The sequence below is a fragment of the Phoxinus phoxinus genome (genome assembly GCF_949152265.1).
Source record: "Phoxinus phoxinus genome assembly, chromosome: 3".
Classification (NCBI taxonomy): Eukaryota; Metazoa; Chordata; class Actinopteri; order Cypriniformes; family Leuciscidae; genus Phoxinus; species Phoxinus phoxinus.
Genome location: NC_136878.1, coordinates 15,628,099 through 15,649,100, shown reverse-complemented (window position 1 = coordinate 15,649,100; position 21,002 = coordinate 15,628,099). Strand labels below are relative to the sequence as shown.

The 21,002-nt window shown below is 38.9% G+C and overlaps 1 protein-coding gene across 31 annotated transcripts in view; it reads left to right on the top strand.

Annotated features, from left to right (window-relative positions):
* arvcfb (ARVCF delta catenin family member b) overlaps positions 1-21,002 on the top strand; it is a 229,897-nt gene that overhangs the window by 105,179 nt on the left and 103,716 nt on the right. For 8 of the 31 annotated variants that reach the window (XM_079605653.1, XM_079605652.1, XM_079605650.1 and 5 more), the window contains exon 4: positions 4,987-5,220. The exons of 13 other annotated variants lie outside the window; for them this stretch is intronic. In XM_079605653.1, coding sequence (XP_079461779.1) covers positions 4,987-5,220 — 234 coding nt within the window. Of the gene's footprint in view, positions 1-3,571; positions 3,677-4,986; positions 5,221-14,802; positions 15,469-16,568; positions 16,656-21,002 lie in introns of those variants that run through there. 10 more of the 31 variants (XM_079605642.1, XM_079605647.1, XM_079605633.1 and 7 more) reach the window with 5 other exon arrangements.

Genomic DNA, 21,002 nt, shown 5'->3' with positions numbered 1-21,002 from the left:
ATACATCCCTAATTTGGTATCTAAACTCAGTTGGAGAGGAGCAGATGAGTGTTAAAATGGGACCAGGTGCTCTTGAGGGCCTTGTCTTTGGTCTTCTTTACACTTAGCAGGAGCTCTTGGTCCAGGATCAGCCTCCCTCTACCCAATTCTCCGCCCAGCACACTTTGAACGTGCAAAACTGATCGCTGAACAGCGTCAAATGAGGATTTTCATTACTCTACGGACCCTGCACACACAGATGGGCCTCAGGTGGAGCTGGACTGGTGATTTATTTATGTTGGACCTCTGCCCCCAGAGGAGAAATGAGAGGGTTTATCTTTTTGAAGAGGGGATTGGCTGGGGTTAATGAAATGAGACCATTCTCTAATTGGGGGGGTGTTTCTGTTCCCACCAGTTTTCCGTCTAGTTGCCCCCTCCTTATTTGTCTGCAGCAATCATGCGTTAGTGTTTCTTGCTATAAGCATAAGCATAACCTTTTTTCGCTACAGACATGAATGATAACATGATAAATGCAGCTTCTAAGCATTTAGGCTTATTATGTTTGTTCAGAAATCATCAGGCCAAATCCAACATTGTGTAGGCAAGTTTTGGATGATACAAATCTAGTTAATACTTTCTGGGCCTTGTCATATATCCGCCTTTCTCTATGTTTCATAAGCTTTGTATTGTTTCAGGTTTTTGGGGGTTGAGGTGTAGCAGCTCTGTGCACTGTAAACACAATTGTCCTAATGTTTTCTCACCTTAACAGAAGCGAGGTTAATGTTTCCTGTGTTGGCTAGGTGTTCCCCAACCCCGGATGGATTTGTTGTTGAGGATTTTTCAAGCCGGGGTTTTTAAATGCTCTGCTGCTGCTTCATCTCTTCTCTGGAACCACGCAGAAAGCTCCGACTGCGTTTGTAAATTTATTACAAAGTTATTTTTAGCACTGGGGTTTATGCTGCAATGTATTTATCCCTGAGGAAAAACACTGTGCCAGCACAAGCACAGTTCATGTGACTGTGTTTATTCATCTCCGGGAATAAAAGCCAGTTCTCCCCATTAGTAATTGCTACTAAATCCTATACATATTTGTGTACTTTTTTAGTTATTTATTTTGTTGACACAACCAATTACAAATGTGTCAATTATCAGGCACTTTTAACCAAAACAGTGTTACAGACACCGTCTCCCTGTAAGGACATATTAGTGATAGTTCAAAAAGCGATAATTTACTTGAAAATAAAACAATTCTGTCATTATTGCGACTCGCCCTTATGTTATTTCAAACCTTTATGACTTTCTTGCTACTGTGGAGCAAAAAATAAGATGATTCTTTGCAATGAATGTTAATTGATTTCAAATGTAGTTTGGACCCCTAGCGTTCTTTATCTTTTGTGTTCCGCAGAAGATAGAAAGTCACACAGGTTTGAACTTTAGAGTATACAGTAATAAATGACAGAATTTTCATATTTGTGTGTACTATCCTTTTTAGTTTAACTGCCTTGTTGGCAAATCGGTACATTCATCTTTGTTAATCTGTAGTACAATCATTAGTTCAGGGAACCATATTGCATAGTGCAGTAACGCTCTCTGTAAGGTTAATGCAGCATACAGATGGGATATTCCTGCAGGAACAGTTAGCTGTCAATGAACACTTCTTTTTTTCTCTCTCTCCAGACTATTAGCAAAACCAGCTACAAACCAGACGTGGAATGCTTCACTACTTTTAAATATTTGAAGTGTTCAATGGCTGGTGGTCGTGAGAAGTGCAGTGGGCATGTCTGACATGCTTGTCATTCTCCTGCAGTTATTCAGAGAGGCAGAGAGCTATTTCCCATCTGCCTCTGTACTCCCTGAAATAGGGAGTATGGGAGAGGCAGCTTCTGTAATCCTAAAGCAGGGGTTCATCATCATAAACGTCTCATCATCATAGCTCAGTTAATCCCATGATGATAGCACGGTGCCCCTCTACACTGAAGATTTTGATGGTCTTAATTGAGGGTTTGGGCAACATCTCATTTACTCATTTAATTTTGAATAGTATTATTATATAGCAATAAAGTAATTCACATAATACATCGTTAGTAAAGCTCTCAAAATGTGTATTAGTTGTCAAAATTAAATAGTAGTGTTTGCTAAGGCAAGTCACTAATGCTATTGTTTAGAGCTGCAATTGACCATTTTTTTATTTAGTTTAAAATAGAGATTATGATTCTGAATAGACAACTAATCAAAATGGCATGTCTACAAGAGGTTTTGCCAAAATGTTAATTACTGCTTGTTAATTAATTACTCTCTTTTAAAAAAAGGGTTGAAGAAGGAATAATTCAATGATTAACTCATAACGACTTCACTTGTTTCACTACTGGATGAATAAGAGTCTTAACAAATCTCTTGAATGAATGATTCAATGACAAATACATTTTCCTCCACCTACTGGTGTAATGATGTAAGGCAAGGCAAGTTTTTATGCAATTGAAACTTAATTTGAAGCATCAAGTTACTTTCAAAAGGTGATTTACTCTATTTTGATCGCTACCGTAGACATCAGTGTTTCAGCGTGTGCTGCAGGCATGAAAAGTATGAATGATTATTTTTGAGTAGGGGTGTTCTATTGCTTTTCTAAGCGATTAGACTGAAAATTTCATTGGGCAGACAGAAATTGGGCATAAAAAATCATTTAGACTTGAAGGATGGATCCAAGCCATACTGATAGACTGGCAGATGGATGGATGGATGGATGGATGGATGGATGGATGGATGGATGGATGGATGGATAGTCATATAGGTACTAGATGAAATTCAGTTGACCAGGCTGGCAGAACAACTCATTTCCTAAAACAGGCTAAAATGTTTCCGTTGATCATACCTTACTGTTTACATCTCAGATATCACATCCCACATTTTTATTGACTGGAATTTTTCATGATAAGCTATCACACTTTTGTAAACGTGTCTTATCTAGCAGATAAATGTAATCTCGGGTTATTTTCCAGAGGCAGGAGCAACAGCAGAGGCAGATCAGCTCGCTCCCTTTGCTAGACTCGAGTGGTCGCTCTTTATACCCAGAACAAGACTGGTACAATGCCTTGCCGTTAGAGCTGTGTCAGAATAGCTCTTAAGATAAATAAATGATCAGCCAGAAACAAACATCAAAGCCTGTGTGTGTGTACTGTGCTGCGCTTCAAAGGGAATAGGACCTTCACACACTGTTCTATAGAGAATAGCATGTTTGTGTTACTGTGTGTCTCCATTTGTGGTTTTTCTTTTAATAGAGAACGAAAAACAACAACTGAATTATGCTTTTAGTAAATATTAATATGCACCAGCCCTCTTTTCCCATCTTTACTCTATCCGGGCCGCTTTGTCTCCGTACACCTGTCCCCTGACAGCCCAATCCAATCTACTTTGCTCAAAGTCAGCGAGTGAGGTTTCAATAGTCATTTATCATTTTCTAGCATCTTCTCATTTCTTTCTTTATCTTCATCCTCTTTAAATCCCCAGCAACCGAAGCAGAATTCTGTCTATTATGTTTATAATGTCGGAGTGTTATCTAACCTGTGATTTCTTCTGTCTTTCGTTCCCTCTGCAGCCAGTTCTCGCTCTCTCTTTACTCGCCGCTGGGCACATCTCCTCCCGTCTGTCCTTATAGGGGGATGTCTCTCCTCTAACTGCCTCTCTCTCAACTAACTGCTAGGTGTGTATGCAGGTGAACTGTGTATGAACCATGCCTCAACCCTTGTTTTTATGTTTTTTTCTCTCTCTGTGATGCTTCCATTATCTTCAGTTTGTCACCTTTGTCTTTGGGAGAGAAGTCTGAGCTATTGTGCATAGCATGAATGATTTTATTGTGGCGATTTAGAGTCTGGCATGCCTATTTGTATTGTGTGTGGTGAATTTAGTCTGGAACTATTTGTATGTTTTGTGTCATATGGTTGATACATGCAGAAATGCAGAAGTTTCACCCCCCCATAAAGGATTGTCTTCTCAAAGTTACAGTGCAATTTGCCCCCTCATCTGCAGCATGTGGAGTTACATAGTCAGTATTAACGGGATAGTGATAGAGATATTTTGAGTGTATTTACTCACCATCCTGTCATTCCAAATAAGTATGATTTTCTTATGTGGAACACAAAAAGAGATCAAGAAAATGGGTTCACTTACAAACAGTGAAAGTAGATGAGGACCAGGGGCTGTCAAAAAAGACAAAAAAGCACCATAAAGGTGGTCCATGGGGCAGTACTAGGGGTTGGCTTCCGGACCTAAGCCTATTTTTAGTAAAACTCTGAAGCCCGGTTTCACAGACAGGGCTTAGAATAAGACAGGATTATAGGATTTAGTTCAGTTAGGACATATAAGTAGTTTTTAATAAACGTGCCTTAGGAAAAAACATTACTGGTGTGCATCTTGAGACAAAACAATGGCACTGACATATTTTAAACTATTTCAGTACAAGTTGCTTTCAGTTAAAACTGCTCAAACATGCATTTTAGTCTGGGACTAGGCTTAAACCTTGATTGTGAAATCGGGGGTAAATGTTTTTATTCTGATTATTATAATAAGTATATTTTCTCTTAATAAAAACATAAAGTTTTATGCACTTTGCAGATTTTATAAACTAGAACACTCTAATATATTTAATAATTAAAAAAAAATGGCTCCACATGCATCCACTTAACCCTGAATATCTCCTGACCCTAGAACTGACCCTGAAGATGGTAATTTCCTTGAATGACAGTTGTGGTCACCATTTGCCTTCAAATTATGGAAAAGAGACATTCTGCTGTAAATAACTCCTTTTATGTTCCACAAAAGAAAGAAAGAAAGAAAGAAAGAAAGAAAGAAAGAAAGAAAGAAAGAAAGAAAGAAAGAAAGAAAGAAAGAAAGAAAAGAGCGTATTTAAATGATAACAGAATTAAAAAATTTTTGCTGAATTATCCCTTTCAATTGTTTTTTCTTTTGTCCTGGGTCCTTCTCTCTCCCCTACTTACCCTGCCCTGTAATCAGCATATAATTTTGGGCGCTGCTATGGAAGAATATGACGTGCCGTCAGCCGCCAGTATCCTGGCATCAGTCAAAGAGCAGGAGGCGCGCTTCGAGCGTCTGACCAGGGCCCTTGAAGAGGAACGCCGCAATGTTTCCTTGCAGCTGGAACGTGGCAGTCTGCCCTCTGATCGACTGGTGGGCGGCACCACAGGCGGGAGCAACCAACCGCTGGCCTGGCAACAGATGGTCATGCAGGTAAACCATTCCAGCTCGGCCAGTCATGCGTCAGTCTATGTGAATGAACAAAGCAGCCCCCAACCTCCCTTCACGCTGAAGGTGCTTCATATCCATTGTTTTCAGAAAATCAGTCCATCTGTATCTCATTCAGCTTCAGCTGTGTTTGGCTGCGCGGAGTTAGTGCTCTGGATGTGTTGTCCTCTGGATGTGTCGTCTTTACACATTTCTCTCTTCCCATCTCTCTCCACCATGTGCTTTCTCATGTTATCTCATAGACCTTCCCGTTTGCTTTGAGTCCAGTTTGATTAGTAGAAGTAGTGGGGAGTTAAAAAATTAAGTTAATAGAGTCTCAGGTTTAAATTGTATTTGTTTATTTATTTATTTAGAGGAAATTTTATCACATATATTTGGCCTTTTGGTGAGACACATTTGTAGCTCACCCCCTGTTAGAAGGTTGTCTAATACCTTTCCGACTTATGTTGTTCTGAACTCTTATGTAACATTTGCAAGATCCTTTCATCCATCAACTTGAGTACCACTGGACTGCGTAATATATGTAATCAATAGATTTTCACCACTGGATTGCATCCAGATCAACAACTGATATTTTATTTTATTTTTTTAAACACAATTTAGTGAGGTTCCTATGCAATTACACTAATCGAGTAATTTAGCCCGAGTCTGTGTGGGATGCTGGTGGGAAATGACGCTGATGAAATTCTTTCTATTTGTTTGGTGATCTGTAGTGGAAAATTTCAGGCTAGTAGTCATACTACACGTCTTTACGAATGCAACACCACATCATTTATTTCTTACTGGAGGTGGATATGCAGTGTTCCTTCATCGTCATCCTTCAATGGTGAAATATTTTTGACTTCTAACTAGATGTTTTCCTCTACATTACTTTTGAACTTTTTTTGTGTTGTAAAACCAGTTAAAGAAAAGTTTGATTCTCACGGGAAAAAAAGCCAGGTTCATTGTCACTGCTTATGCTCTGATTGTTTGCATCTTCCATTATATGTTTAGCCTGTGTGCTGCCCTCACCTGCCAAAACCACTTCTCTGTTTTACTCACACATTAGCTTGGCCTTTTACATGTCGGTTACTGTCAGTAGGCCTTGCATGTCTCTGTCTGTCTGTCTGTCTGTCTGTCTAATGGCATTGAAAATGGCCCGTGTTTCTTGGAATACTGTATGAATAAGTGGCATTGTTATGGCTGTTGTGGTGCAGCAGGTGTACCTCATTCATTTTGTGTCTTTTACACTTTAATTCAGTATTGGGAGGTGAATCGACTATTATAGGGCCAGATTTACTAAACATGGCAAATTAGCATGAGAGCGCAATTCCAAAAAGTGCAGATGGGAGTGGAAAGTTCTACGCGCAATCTACTGACGACGCCCACATCAAAGAATTGGATTCGGATCATTTCAATAATGACCAATGCAATCTTCCAAGAGCAGCACAAATTGGTGTCTGGTTTATGACATGCTTTTTTGGGCATTAAATAATGGCGCAAATACCACGAAATTGACCAGCGCAAACCTTAGTAAATCCCCTTGCATGATTCATTTAATTACTCTCCTCCCATGAATTTTGCGTCTGAAAGGGAAACTCCAACAAATGCATATGCAATAAGGTCAGCCGCAAAAAATAACTGTCCACGTCTTTTCAGTGCTGGTTTTTCACTGCATATCTTTAGTAAATCCTGACAGTAGTTTTTTAAAGCCAAAAAGGGGGTTTGCGCTGGAGCAAGCTGTTAGTAAATCTGGCCCTTAATTCCCAAAGCAAGAAAGTACTCACCTTGTGCACTGCTTTATCTTGGGTCTGTTTACTGGGGGGAGATATTGATTTATTTTGTTTTTGAGCCTTTATTATTCTACACAAGGCCCAAAAGGTCACAGAGTGACAGAGACACACAATAGGACTCCGTCAATGGCAGACCTTGTCTTTCACAGCAACTCTGACACCGTAGACAGCTTTTCTTTAAAGTAACCTTAACTGTCCCACGTGTAAGTAATGTTGAGGGGTCATGACCTGAGGCAGTTCGAGGAACATCACAGCTACATGAACTTCCTGGAATCTAGAACATCATTTCAAATTCAGGAAGCGTGCCTGGAGGAGTGAACTGATGCTCGGTTCCTGTGTCTGTATTTTGCTAGCTCTGGCTACATTTTTTGAGTCTGAAAGGCTTGTGAAGAGCTTCGGAAGAACAGTTGCTGCTTTGAGCAATGTCTGTGATAAGACAGATATTGTATGATACACCGTCCCACATGTCCACTGGTGTGGAGTGAGAGGAGCTCAGCCAACGTTTTCAGTTTGTTCTGTTTGGAGAAAAGAAAGGTGAAAAATTCTAGGCTCAATTTTTAAAGTATCTTTATATCTAGTGTATACGTTTTACTTTAATGTTAAATTGTCCTCATAAAAATGATTATGATAAAAAAAAAATATTATTTATTATTACTGTATTTTAAATGTAATTCAAATGATTTAATCACTTTATCCCAGTATTTTTTTTATATGATCTTATTTTCCCCACAGTTAGCAGTTTTTTTTTAAATACTTTTATTATGCAATTAATCAAAAGTGTCGGTAAAGTCATTTACATTGTTAGAAAAAAATCTATTTCAATTAATTTAAGTTCTTTTTAACTAACTTTAAAAAAAATTGCGGTTTCCATTATTAATATGCTTTCGAAAGGATCATGTTACTGAAGACATCACAGAATTTTTTTTTGAATTGTAGTAATATTTCACATTATAACTGTTTTATTGTATATTTGTTAAAATAAATGCAATCGGTAACACTTTGCATTAAGGGTTTCATTAGTTAACTACTTAGTTAACATAAACTTCTACAGCATTTATTAATCTTAGTTAATGTTAATTTCAGCATTTACTAATACATTATTAAAATCAATAGTATTTATTAACAATAGTTAATAAACTGTGAACGAACATAAACAAACAATGAATAACTAAATTTGTATTAACTAATATTAATAAAGATTATCAAATTGTGTAACAAATGTATTGCTCATTGTTAGTTCATGTTATTTAATACATTAACTAATACTAACAACTGAGAGCTTATTGTAAAGTGCTACCATGCAATCTTAGTGAACTGACCGTCCCCTGGATTTTGAACATTAGTTGATGATGATTTTATTGACTGTGTACTGAAATCAGTAATAGACTTTACATACTGGCTGTACATTTTACAGGCAGACCCCCAAAGCAGCCTATATCTCAAGGGTTTTGGGTGGATTTCCTCCATGCCCGTAGACACGTTGGGTCAGCCACAAAACACAAGGAAGCTCGCTACGGGAAAAAGCCTGGGAGTCTTGTAAATCACCTACTTAACAATGACTTTCTCACCCTCCTCCCACACACACAATCTCCCATGCCACCTCACTTCCAGTGCCATTAGGAAAAGTCAAACCTCTTGTAAAACTATAATTAAAGCAGCAGTGAACCTGCCTACATTGCTATTTTCTCTCTCGCACCTCTCATAGCTCCTTTTTCTGCTTTCACACATATATAGTGATAAGTTTTTTTTCTACTGATTTTTCCCCCCTTTTAGATTCCAGAAGTTTTCCTTTGAAAAAATAAAAATAAATTTGACTAAAAATATGGATCTGTCAGAGAATGTGGAATGTTTGTGTGAGTAACACACAGCTTTTCTGCCCATGTATAAATCCAATTTGTTCACAATTATTAGTCATTGAGATGTTTTGTTGTTGTTTTGCCTAAATGTCTTCTTTACACCAACAATGCAATGTCACCAGTAAAAGTGCACTATTTTATCTTAAATAGGGAAAGTAATGTTGAAGTTTGCAATAATTGAAAGCATTTTTGGTAGTTGAGTTGAAAGCTGCATGAATGCTTTGACTTAAAATTCAGGATGTGGGATGTGATAGTTACTGGTGTCCTTTAAATGTGCCTCACAAAGCTGCTTGGAAGAAGTTACCCGTTACCCGAAGTTACCTGTTGGAATAGAGAGTAAGTACAGTCCAGTGAAACTGCTGTGGATGAGCGATGAGAAGTGGAGCGTGAAGCTCTAGGTAGTTGTCTATAAAACCTCTCCAGTATGTCATATATCACAATCCACTTTTGGTGATATCATGGTTATATTTCTTTCATAATACATACAAATTGTAATCCTACGAGTAATCCCCATTTTTGATATGCCTGCAGGTGTTAGAAAGGTGAACCTGCTCACATGTTTCCTAATGCTGGCACACTGAAGGACAGGAGGTCTCAGTGAGTTGTGGGAATAGCTGCATTCTTTGTATTCAGAGCAGCTGCAGGTGCCCACAGCCATTCATATTCTACAGAGGGCTGTTCGGACCGCTCTCATCCCCATTCCACAATCCATCAAATGATTAATCCTCTAAAAGCCCTAAAATACACGGAGAACTTGCTTTTTTTCTTTTCACAATGTTGCTTAATCTCTTTCTCACTCTCTGAGTGTAAAAAACAAGGTTGTGTCCAGTATTTCCTATGTTGTAATCCAAGGGCTGGCTGGGTGATATATTTAAAGGGTTAGTTCACCCAAAAATTTCATTTAGTAATTACTCACCCCCATGTTATTCCAAACCCATAAGGTTTCCACCCATAGGCAGCAACGTCATTGCAACTTTCAAGGCCCATAAAGGCATGGTTAAAATAGTCCATGTGACTACAGTGGTTCAACCTTAATGTTATGGAGTGACGAGAATACTTTTTTTTCACTACAAAAATAACAACTTTATTCAACAATCTCTTCCCCATGTCAGTCTGCTACACTGATCATGTAGTAAATACAGTGCAACTCTTCCGGGTTCTATGTCAGAACGCCAGCTCATTATTGGCTGACGCTGTTCACGTGAGCACCACGACGCATGCGTGTGAATCTGACTCAGGGGATTGTTGAATAAAGTCGATATTTTGGTTTGTTTTTTTGTCGCTTCATAACATTAAGGTTGAACCACTGTAGTCACATGGACTATTTTAACGATGTCTTTACTACATTTCTGGGCCTTGAAAGTTGCAATGACGCTGCTGCCTATGAGGTTCAGAAACCTCTCGGATTTCATCAAAAAGGTCTTACGGGTTTGGAATGACATGAGGGTGAGTAATTAATGGGTGAATTAACCCTTTAATGTTTATCTCAATATTTTATTTATATAATAGCTTAAAAGTATGACTAATATAATAATAATAATATATATTGTATATTGTATATTCCAAGATTAAGATTTCTAGATTTTTACAGATTTGTAGAAATCTATTTTATACGAAGAGTGTACAGTATAAATCTACCATTCAAAAGATTGGGGTCATGTTTTTGGAAGAAATTAATACTTTTATTCAAAGTGGCTGTAAAATCTTTTACATAGTTGCAAAGTATCACAAAGTATAATCACAGTTATTATGCTGCAGAACTTTCAACATTGATTATAAGAAGAAATGTCTCTTGAACCCCAAGTCAGCATATTAGAATGATTTCTGAAGCATTGTGAGACTGAAGACTAAAATAATGGCTGCTGAAAATTCAGCTTTGTCGGGACAGGAATACAATACATTTTAAAATGTATTAAAATAGAAAACAGTCATTTTAAAATGTATTAAAATAGAAAACAGTCATTTTAAATTGTAATAATATATGTAATAATATATAAACACCAAACAACTATTGTTTGACAAGTTTAGAAATGGTCCGACTGTTTTTTTTTTTGAAAAAAATAAAACAAAAAATAATTGGTGGCAAACAGGGCAACACAACTCATATAATCACAAACTGTCCAAATAAAAAGTACATTAAGAACACTGTAATATTCACATTAAAATATAATCAGCAAAACAATGTGTGTAAATATTCAGTATATCATCCTGCCCTAATCTATTTGTAGTCTACTAGTTGTCTATGATATGAACTATTTAACTGACTCATCAGCTACTGAATGTGGTTAAAGGTTTCCTGAATATACCGCGTTCTTAACCACACCAGCAGGATTCTGGGTCGGAGACACTTAAAGGACCAACTGCTGCTCACTGGTGGATCCTGAACTCATGTGTTTAAAATAAGAATCTCTTGCATTATGAGACCCCTGAGTCACTCCAGGAATGTGACCCCTTTACTCGGCATGTTCATATATAACCAAACAAGTCTGTGTGCTTGACCCTCTTATTGGGAGCCTAAATTGAAAACACTTGAAAGACTTGTTTGGAGGCTTCAAGACACTGACTTTTAATAGTTGCCTTGAAGTGATTTAGCATCACTGTTTAATAATGTATGTGCTACAAATTTGTTGCTGGGTAACAACTACAGATATATGGTTGATTTAACAACCTATTTCAATATATACGTACAGATAGAAATCTTGTTTAAAAATAAATTTAAACAATCAAAGCAAATAGCATTGATATTTTTATTTGATTTTCTATTAAATTATTCAAATTGTCATCACCCTGTGTGGCAGGTAACACAATATAAGATCAGCTAAATGTATTCTCATGTTGTTTTTCCATTTATATATATTAGGTTTAAAATTTCTGTCTGGTCTCTGGTGCCTTTATTGACTTTGTGTGTGAGTGGATAGACTCGTTTCTGCTCTTTATATTTATCCAGAGATTGGTATGCGCGTCTGGACTGTCAGTCGCTTACCTTATTACCAGGGCCTTGGTCTACAGTACTTACACGTTGTGTCATAACAAGACTTTATGTGAGCAGAGGACTGTATAATGAGCTTTGAGTAAGTGAACATTTGGAGAGCAGCTACTGAATGAGAATGTTAGACACCTTAGGACAGCTCAGACTGAAAGCAGAAGTGTAGAGTTGATATTTAATGTTCTGATGGTAGTTTGTAAAAGATGATAATCACCACAAAATGAATTGTATGTGTAGCTAAAAGAATAATCACCCCATAGTTTGTCATTATTTACTCACCCCCATGTTGCTCTGAACCTGTACCTGTAGATGACCAAAATAGCACAAAGTATCTTAAAAGTGGTAAATATGATTTGGGCAGCATATTCCAAGTATAAGACATATGACAGCTTTGTGTGAGGAACAAGCCAAATTTAAATTGTTATTCAAGGATAATCTTAAACTTGAGAACTGAGTCAGATTCATGAGCAAATCATTCACACCAGTTTTGTGAACTAGGTCAATTGATTCATTGAAAAGATTTGCAGTTCGGAATCATTGAAAATTGAAGATTTGATTGCTCGGAATCATTGAAAAGATTCTTTATGGATCTGACATCGCTGCTTTGCTTGTAATAATATGAAGACACAAAATGCAGGTTATTAGTCACTAATTTGGTTTGGATTCATAAATCATGGAATATTGCGCATGGGTCATATTGATTATTTTTGTGTTATTCCTATTGCGCTTTTTTTTGCGATTTTGGAGCTAAACAACTCCTCTCCTCATTCACTTTCATTATATTGAAGGGCCAGGGTATCTTTCAGAAATTATTTTATGTTCCACAGAAATAAATAAAAATAAACCACAAGGGTGAAATAATGATTGATTTTTATATTTTTGGTGAAACTTCTTTCAGTGCTAAACATTTTAAGCTCTATATTTCCCTTTGAGTTCAGATTTTTTCATATTCTCTCAGGATCTCATTTACCAGATCTGTGTTGTTGATCAGCATCTCCGTTATGGAGAAACCTAATACTCACATTTTTGTATTTGATCATGCAAATCAAGAGAAACAACATTGTATGTTTATTTCCCAGTCTGCAGTCCCAGTTTTTCCCCCAGTTTTTTTCCCCCATAATCAGTGCTCGTTTACAGAGGTTATGCATTTAAAATGCGATCTTTGCTGAGTCGCCACCTTTGAAAACTTCTAATGATGAAATTTATTACATTCCAAATTTGAGAGTGCTGCAACCCTAAGTAAACATCATACATCCTCTGGAGCAAAAGCCTCTTCAAATATTCAGTGCTCATAAATATATTTATGAGACTAGAACAGTCGCATGTACATTGCATATCTTGCTTATTCTTTCTTGTTCGTTTCATTATGTGTGGTTTTCTCCTTTTGTCTTTCTCTCCGCAGTAGGCCACGTTAACCTTTCACGGCATCTGTTCCATCGCACTACCTCCTCAGGCCTGGATCCACTAAAAAGCTCTGATTACTTTCAGTTTATTTATTTATCAACACTTTTTCTGTTGACATGTTTATATGGTTCAGTGACCACAGGGCGTTCTGCAGTCTGTTTGGTGTCAGACTCCATAGTAGAAAAAGGAGCGAATTCATTCAGGCCGACTGCAAACAGATTCAGGCTGTTACTGCTAGATAAGACATGATGCTCTTCAGTGTGGGGGTGTGTTCGTGCTGACTGTTGTTCAGAGTTTGAGAAGATTTTGTTTTTATGTAAAGACATTTACAAGTTGCATTTACAATACCTCAGCCTCCGAGGTGGAAAATCTTCAGCTTTGACACTTTATTGATGCGTTTCTACTTGTACGGAATTGCTCTCAAATGTGAATTTTTTTTGGGGGTCAAATAAGTTGATAAAGTTATGTTTGACTGAGGCGCAGGCTTGTAAATAGGAATTAGCTGTATAGTTTATTTTTATTAAGCTTAAATTTGTGTTAGGGCAGGTATACACATTGTGTACTCCCAGTCTTCAGTGTCACATGATCCTTCAAAAATCATTCTGATATGCAAGAAAGATTTCCTATTATTATCAGTGTTAAAAACAGTTGTGCTGCTTAATATTTTTGTGGAATTTATTTTTATTTTTTCAGGATTCTTTGGTGAATAGAAAGTTCAGATGCTGAAATAGAAATATGTTTGTAACAATGTAGAAGTCTCTACTGTCACCTATTTTCAATTTAATGTATCCTTGCTACATAAAAGTTTAATTTAAATCAAAAAAATCTTATTGACCCCAAACTTTGGAATAGTATGAAATTAATAAATTGCAAATGCACTATTTAGTTTTAACCCCAGTGTAGGTTAGTAAAACATGCATAATGTTAATTCTGAATTTTTTTTTTTTTTACTCCACGAGCGCACCAATGTACAACAAATAAAAAAGTTGTCCCACATCCGACCCTCAACCTAAAATGAGTTTGACACCCTGTGTAAAGTGCCCATCCCTGAACTCTCCCTCCTTCCGGCTTTGTGTTAAAGCCATTCATAGATTTGGATTAAAATTCTTTCTCACTATCAGTCACTGAATGCTGTCTGAAATCATTCTGCAACCTCTTTCCCTTCTCATATTTAGCAGGCTGGAAGGACAAAAGGACAAAAGCCGAGAGAGAAAAGAACAGGCAGAGTGAGAGCGTAAGGGTAAAAAAAGAGGAAAATAACAAAGTTTTGTGAAGCTTTGCCCCCTCTCAGGGCTCATGCTCTTTTGGCATGATGGCTGGGTGGAGTCTCTCTCTCTCTCTCTCTCTCTCTCTCTCTCTCTCTCTCTCTCTCTCTCTCTCTCTCTCTCTCTCTCTCTCTCTCTCTCTCTCTCTCTCTCTCTCTCTCTCTCTCTCTCTCTCTCTCTCTCTCTCTCTCTCTCTCTCTCTCTCTCTCTCTCTTTCCACTCCAGCTGCGTCTGTCTGTCAGCCCCCTCCCCCTCCAATCCGTCTGACCCTTGTCTGCATAGATGCTCGGTGAGGAGAGGGAGAGAACAAGATACAAAACTATACACTGTGAACAGGGCAACTGCCTTCTGGAAGATTCTATTCACTCAAACGCGTACACCCCCCCTTACCCTGTCTTCTACGCCCCCCTTCTCATAGTCTACCCAGAGGGTTTTGTTCCTGCACCGGGTAACTTTTTTTCCCCTTCCACTTCTCTGTGTGTGAGCTGTTTTGTTTTGGTTCTCTTCAGCCGGATTCTTGAATTTATTGAAGGATTCATTGGACTGTCTAAAGCATCTCTCCTCATTTTGAAATCATTATTCGCTCCAACGTTTGCAGCATCCTCGCTCGCTGACGGTGGAGGCGGGTTTCTTCTGTCCCTGAGAGGATTACGAGCATGTGTTAGAAAGAGCGTGTGTGTGTGAGAAGGAGAGAGAGAGAGAGAGAGGCACACGCAAGAAGACGAGAGAGACGGAGTATATTCGTGCATGTGACCGTGGGGAAAGGATGGCTCTGTGGCTGTGAGCTGTCTCGGCTCTCACAGGACATACTCGCATAATAAGGAACGAAAGACTGACTGACTGACTGACTTACAGACAAACTCCACTCACAAGAGAATATTGTTCTCGTTGCGTTTCTCCCAGAGGCTTAACCAAACAGGATTTCCGTGATGCCGGCTGAAGTGAAGCAGGTCAGTTTGAGGATTCACTCGCTCTCATTGACTCCTTGCGTGTGTTTGTTTTTTAAATGTTTTATGTACATTATCTCCCATTTTCCTGCTATTTAATGGTCAGGTTTCTGTTGTTCTGGATGCGAAGTTTTTTTTTTTTCTCAAAGATCTTTTCTGATCGCACGCTTTGCTATAGAATATCAACACATCGTATCTTGAATACTGTTGTGGTCACATGCAGCGAAATGTCAACATTCAGTATGTCTATTCACTACAAATCTTTCCAGAGGTTACTCTTTATTCAGACTAGGTTTAAACAAAGAAGTATGCCTGTCAGTAATATTTCTGTAATGTTAAGCAGCATTAGGATGAATCCAGCAATTAAGATGAGGTAAACAGGAGGATTCCTACAGGATCTGACAGAGAGAAAATAGTCAGATGGATGTTGAACACAACAAATATGTGCTTAAAGTTCATAAAAAGAAGCTGGGATTGAATATTTAGTGCTTTGCTTCCTCTGCTCCCCCCCCCCCCCCTTCCTTCCCGGCACTGGACTCAACAGAGGTCACCAACTATTTGTTTTCTTTGTTTTGGAGCTACCACATTGCCTGGCAAAGCTGTGAGGAGATTAAAGGAATGTGCTTTTTATCGGCATGCAGGGATTTTCTAAAGCTGTGTTCCCAAAAGAGTGCTGTGTCATCCCTAACCGTAAAAACGTGTCAGGTTGGACAGTTAGGACATGTAAATAACAAAAGGGGGACAGGCTTTGAAAGAAACAAGCAGTCTTTGTGCTCAGTTGTGTTCTGAGCTAATAATTTTTTTAAAGACATTCTTACCACCATCCATTTGGCACCGTTAATCTGTTCGCGGCTGTCTCATGGATGATTGCTGCGAGATAACTGGCACAGGAGAAGCAGCTGTATTTTTCGACATGCTAAGCAAAACAAATTCTGAAGGTGCCGAATTTGTCGTGTCTCCGTCCGTGAACCCCTACCTCCACAGGACGGACATTCCTGCCATTCTTTGGGGTGCGCCGCACGCTGTATCTAACCTTTGCTAACCTCAGAGCATTCCTTAAGACTAGCACCTGCTTGGGTAAGGTCAGACGTGTCACACGAGGGCATGGAGATCAAGGGGCTCTGCTTTCTGCTGGAGTATCTGACATGGTTGATGCTGTTGTCTGTCATCTTGGTTGCTGGATAAAGCCTGTAAGTGTGAAGACATAAGTTCACTAAACAGTTGCACCACCTTTTTTGCGTTTAGTGTTTCAGCACAAAAGCTCATCTTATTTAGAAGCCATTCACAACCACAGATTGACCTCTTGGCTCAACACACACTTCAGAGATGCAGGAATGTCGAAGTACTATATGGTATGTAAAAAAAAAATGAATGAGTCATAATCACATTGTTTGTGATTTGTGATATATTAGAATCCCTAATGTGTGACATTTTATCCTGTTTGTGTCCGAAGAAATGTTGCATGGTCAAAGTCTACTGTGATCACTAACTTCAGGCTTTTTCTGCGCTTTAGGTGAAATCAGGTTATTATTATGTTAATCAAATTATTTGTTCTAAACTTTTGTTACATGTGATCAGAGAATTTTTTCAGGACTGTAATGGACTGTTGTGTGGACCACAACAATTTCTGTTGATTCGCCATGTGTGAGATTTTAGCAATGGATGTTTCACCATTGATTGTTTTTCATTAGAGCAGTATTCAAATCTAAACACATAGAATAGAATTTTTTGTGTATATAATGTCACATTTATTCTTTTTGTCCGTACAATGAATATTAGTGGTGCTCAGTGGTGTGTTGGACCCTATAGGCTTTCGTTATGTAATATATATATATTTTTTTATTTTTAGAGAGGTTTTAGAGAGGTCACTAAAAGTTATTTGTTGCCAATTCATTTTTTTTATGTACTGTATACTGACTTTTTTTGTGTGCATTTACTGCTTTACAGTCCCTCTAGGCCAGCAGCTCATAGTTTGTGGAGGCCCTTCATCTTTGACGCTCTGCAATGCATCTTGAGTGTGAAACCAGACATCTTTATTATTGAAATGCATTCATGTTCACATGTGTTAAAGACATGAAGGAACTGCCTGCAGTGTCTTTCCCTAACCAACATGCATTGCAGCCATGTTACAGTGACTCCCAGCCCAGCGGAGCTTACCGCCGTCAACCCTCAATTACTGTGGGGTGAATCAGCCTGCCCGAGTCTGAGTTAAATATAACGCCTGATACTTCAGCGGAGAGAGGCAGTGCCATTACTGCAAAAGAGATTTAGTCTAATCAAAACTGAACCAGCCATCTCTAGACAGAAAAATCATTTCTGTTTCAAAAAACCATTTACATTTCATTTAGGCTGAGTCTATTGACTTCGACCGCAATTGTACAGTTTGCTTATCCCTAGTGAGTTCTTATTTTAAGTTTTGCTGGTGTTTTCAGAAGTTATTTGACTATTTGGGGGGTTGGGGGGGGTTGGGGGGGGGGGGGGGTGAGTGGTTGGGGGGGGGGGGGGTGAGTGGTTGGGGGGGGGGGGGGTTCAGATTCAGTGAACTGTTTTAACCTCCATTAGCTCTGTGGTTCTTTCTATTCCTCTTTATTCACCTTCCTGTCAGGCCTCTCTTTTGTAAAGCCTCGGCCATTCACTGTACCATGGCATGAATCCGTATTTGAAGACATATAGAGCAGAAGAAGCTGATTGTGTCTGTGAGTGGTGCGCTAAATGTCATTGACCCAAAAGAGCTCTGGGTAATTGTTCTGGTGCTCATTCAGACTGTCAGGTTTGTGGAGCAAGAGAACATGGTGAAGAGGCTCCAGATGTCTTACTGGAACTGTGCTGCCCAAATCAGGCCATTTCAGAATCTCTGGCATGACAGAACAATGATTTGCTCCACCTCTCGAGACGGAGTGGGTGCCAGGGTTTTGGATGAGGTGATGGCTTTAAGATAACAGCCGGGCCCTAAACACTCATCTCAGCTAAGTATCTGATGCCCTTCTGATGCCAAACGGGCGGCTGATTTTGGATTAGCAGCCTAAGCCGCACTTGTGTTGGTTCATGGGTACCTGTGTAATGCTGGACGTGCCGTGAAAGCTTGGCGTGCTATCAGGACGTCCATCACATCGTGCCGTTCAGTAACCCATTTGGCATGCTGACTGGGTGCCCGATATAGACCTGCCTTACTTGCCTGTGTTTTCTCATGCAATGCAGAGCAGCACCAGCTGACCCTTCCATAACACCCCTGTCAAACTGCCTCTGCTTCTTGGCTGCCCCACTCAGCCTTTTTCAGTCAGACACCCTCTCAGATGGATGTCTGTCCTCACACTAAGTAAGCTGTTTCCAAAAGTGCTAACGGAGAAGATTGTGTGTTAATGAAATGAATATTTGTTAGCATGAAGTGTTTAGCATCTATACCCCTTTATGGGCCTATAATATTATTATATTCATTCTTTGCTTCAAAAAGTATTGTGGAATTGCGTATTCATTGTTTGGCCAAAGTAAGATTAAGTCAAAGTAAGATTTATCCAGTAAATTATATTTTTTGTAAGAACAATAACTTTTTATATATTTTATTTATTTATTTAATGTATATGTATTACTAGATAAATACAGACCTAGTAGTACCTTTTTTAAAATATATTATAAACGCTGCACTTATTTATTTTTTATTTTATTTTAAATTATTTTTAAAAATCCTTTTTGGCACACAATATCTATATTGCTATGATACATTAATAAATGTTTCTTTAGTAAATTGGCCAGTAAGAAGATAAAGAAGATTTTTCATGTGCTTATTTTTCGACTTAACTTAGGAATTTAAGAATTTAAGTTGGAGTTTGAACCTACGTTACCTTAACATCCTGTACAATTAACCACTAAGCCACATCATCACAATAAGTTCTAGATGATTTTCAGCTAGCTTTCTCTCTGCTAAACCATCGCATGGGAACCCAGCCCTCTGGGTCACACACAGGGACACCATCATGCCTTTCCCGTCCCTGTTTACTCGACCCCAGTGTCCTGTTTGTTTGGTAATGTTTCTTTTCCTCGAGCTTGTTAGGTGGACCATCCTTGTGTAGTTCTCTGTTTGTTTGGGCGCTTGCGAAGTAAAAACGAAGTAGTTTAGATTGGAATGATAGCCCCACAACAATCCTGTCAGTAAACATAGAGGGCAGAAGGGGAGACGCTCAGGAACCGGAGACTGTGTTTGTGCATGTGTGTCCTGGAGGATAACAGGTGACGACACAGGATTAGTGGGAATAGCCCTAGACTGCCCGCAGATTGCTTGGGTTCTCCTATATCCAGCTCTGCCGTATCTCTTCCTCTCTCAGCACTGAGTGAACGACTGATAAATAAATGATCAGGATTGTTTGTGTGCATGTAACAAAAAAAAAACAAGACTGGGCTGTGTAAGGTCAAAGAGTGCGTATATGGGTAAAAGTGCATTTGCAAAGGAGTATTTGTGTATGTTTTTCCTTTTTTATATTAACGGCTGCAATTGGCTGGTGGCCAACCAGTGAGGCCATTGGAAAGAGGGAAAGGTGCATATGTGACACTTTTGTAGGGTCTGCCATGGCAACAGGACTGGATGAAGAGCCCTCTGCCCCTGGATCTCATGATTAATGACATTGGCCTGCTGGATGCTGGCGGACAGCATTGTGTGTACCACTGTGTGTTTGCTTTTGTTTCATTAGTTCACTGAGAGACCGGCAGTTTTTTCGGCCCTTCAACTGAAATACGCACACACATAATACAGTTCAGCCCGGCTTGGATGGTCATGGTAGCTCGGGAGAGAGCGGATGAAGAATTATCCACTGGGTAAAGTAATAGTGACGTTGACGCTGGAATAGATTTTTGTGTTTTCAGCTGTGTAGAAATATTTTTACAGCACGAATGCTGTTCAGAAAAGATATGCTGTATGTAAACAGCTTACTGAATGTGCTTTACTGAGAAATCCTCTCACACACTGAAGCTGTCGTAACCGCCTCGGATTGATAGACTAACTGTGCTCTGCGTCCTTTAGGAGACATTATCCTGCTGTTGGCCGCAAGGATCGATTAAGACCTTCAATGCAAGTTCAATGCTCCCCCTCTCCCCCCTTACTTTTCCATTACTTCCTTTAGTTCACACTTGTCCTTCTTAAAGTCTTCAGGCTACTTTGATGGTTATGTATAGACTGTTTTGCACCCCCCTGATAAGGTAAGAGGGCCTGAGGGAGAGGTCATTTCCCTTAAACTCCGCCTCTGTCCTCCTTCCTTATAGCATCTGCAGTATTGTGCTGTACTATAACAGACCATGTGTCCTTTGGATGAGAAGCGATTTGTGCCACTTTCTGGTCACATTTGCAGCTTTCTTTAGGATGTTTATGAAATAACGCTCTATAATGGAAAGGTTGGGTTTTGAGTATTGATCTTAAACACTTAGTAAATATCTTTTATAATGTATTGTTCCAGGACCAGCTTCAGCCCTGTTCAGTTCTGTTCTTTTTTATGAGAAATGAGACCGCGAAAATGGTCTCCGCTCAGTGAAAAAGTGGCTTGCTGGTTCTC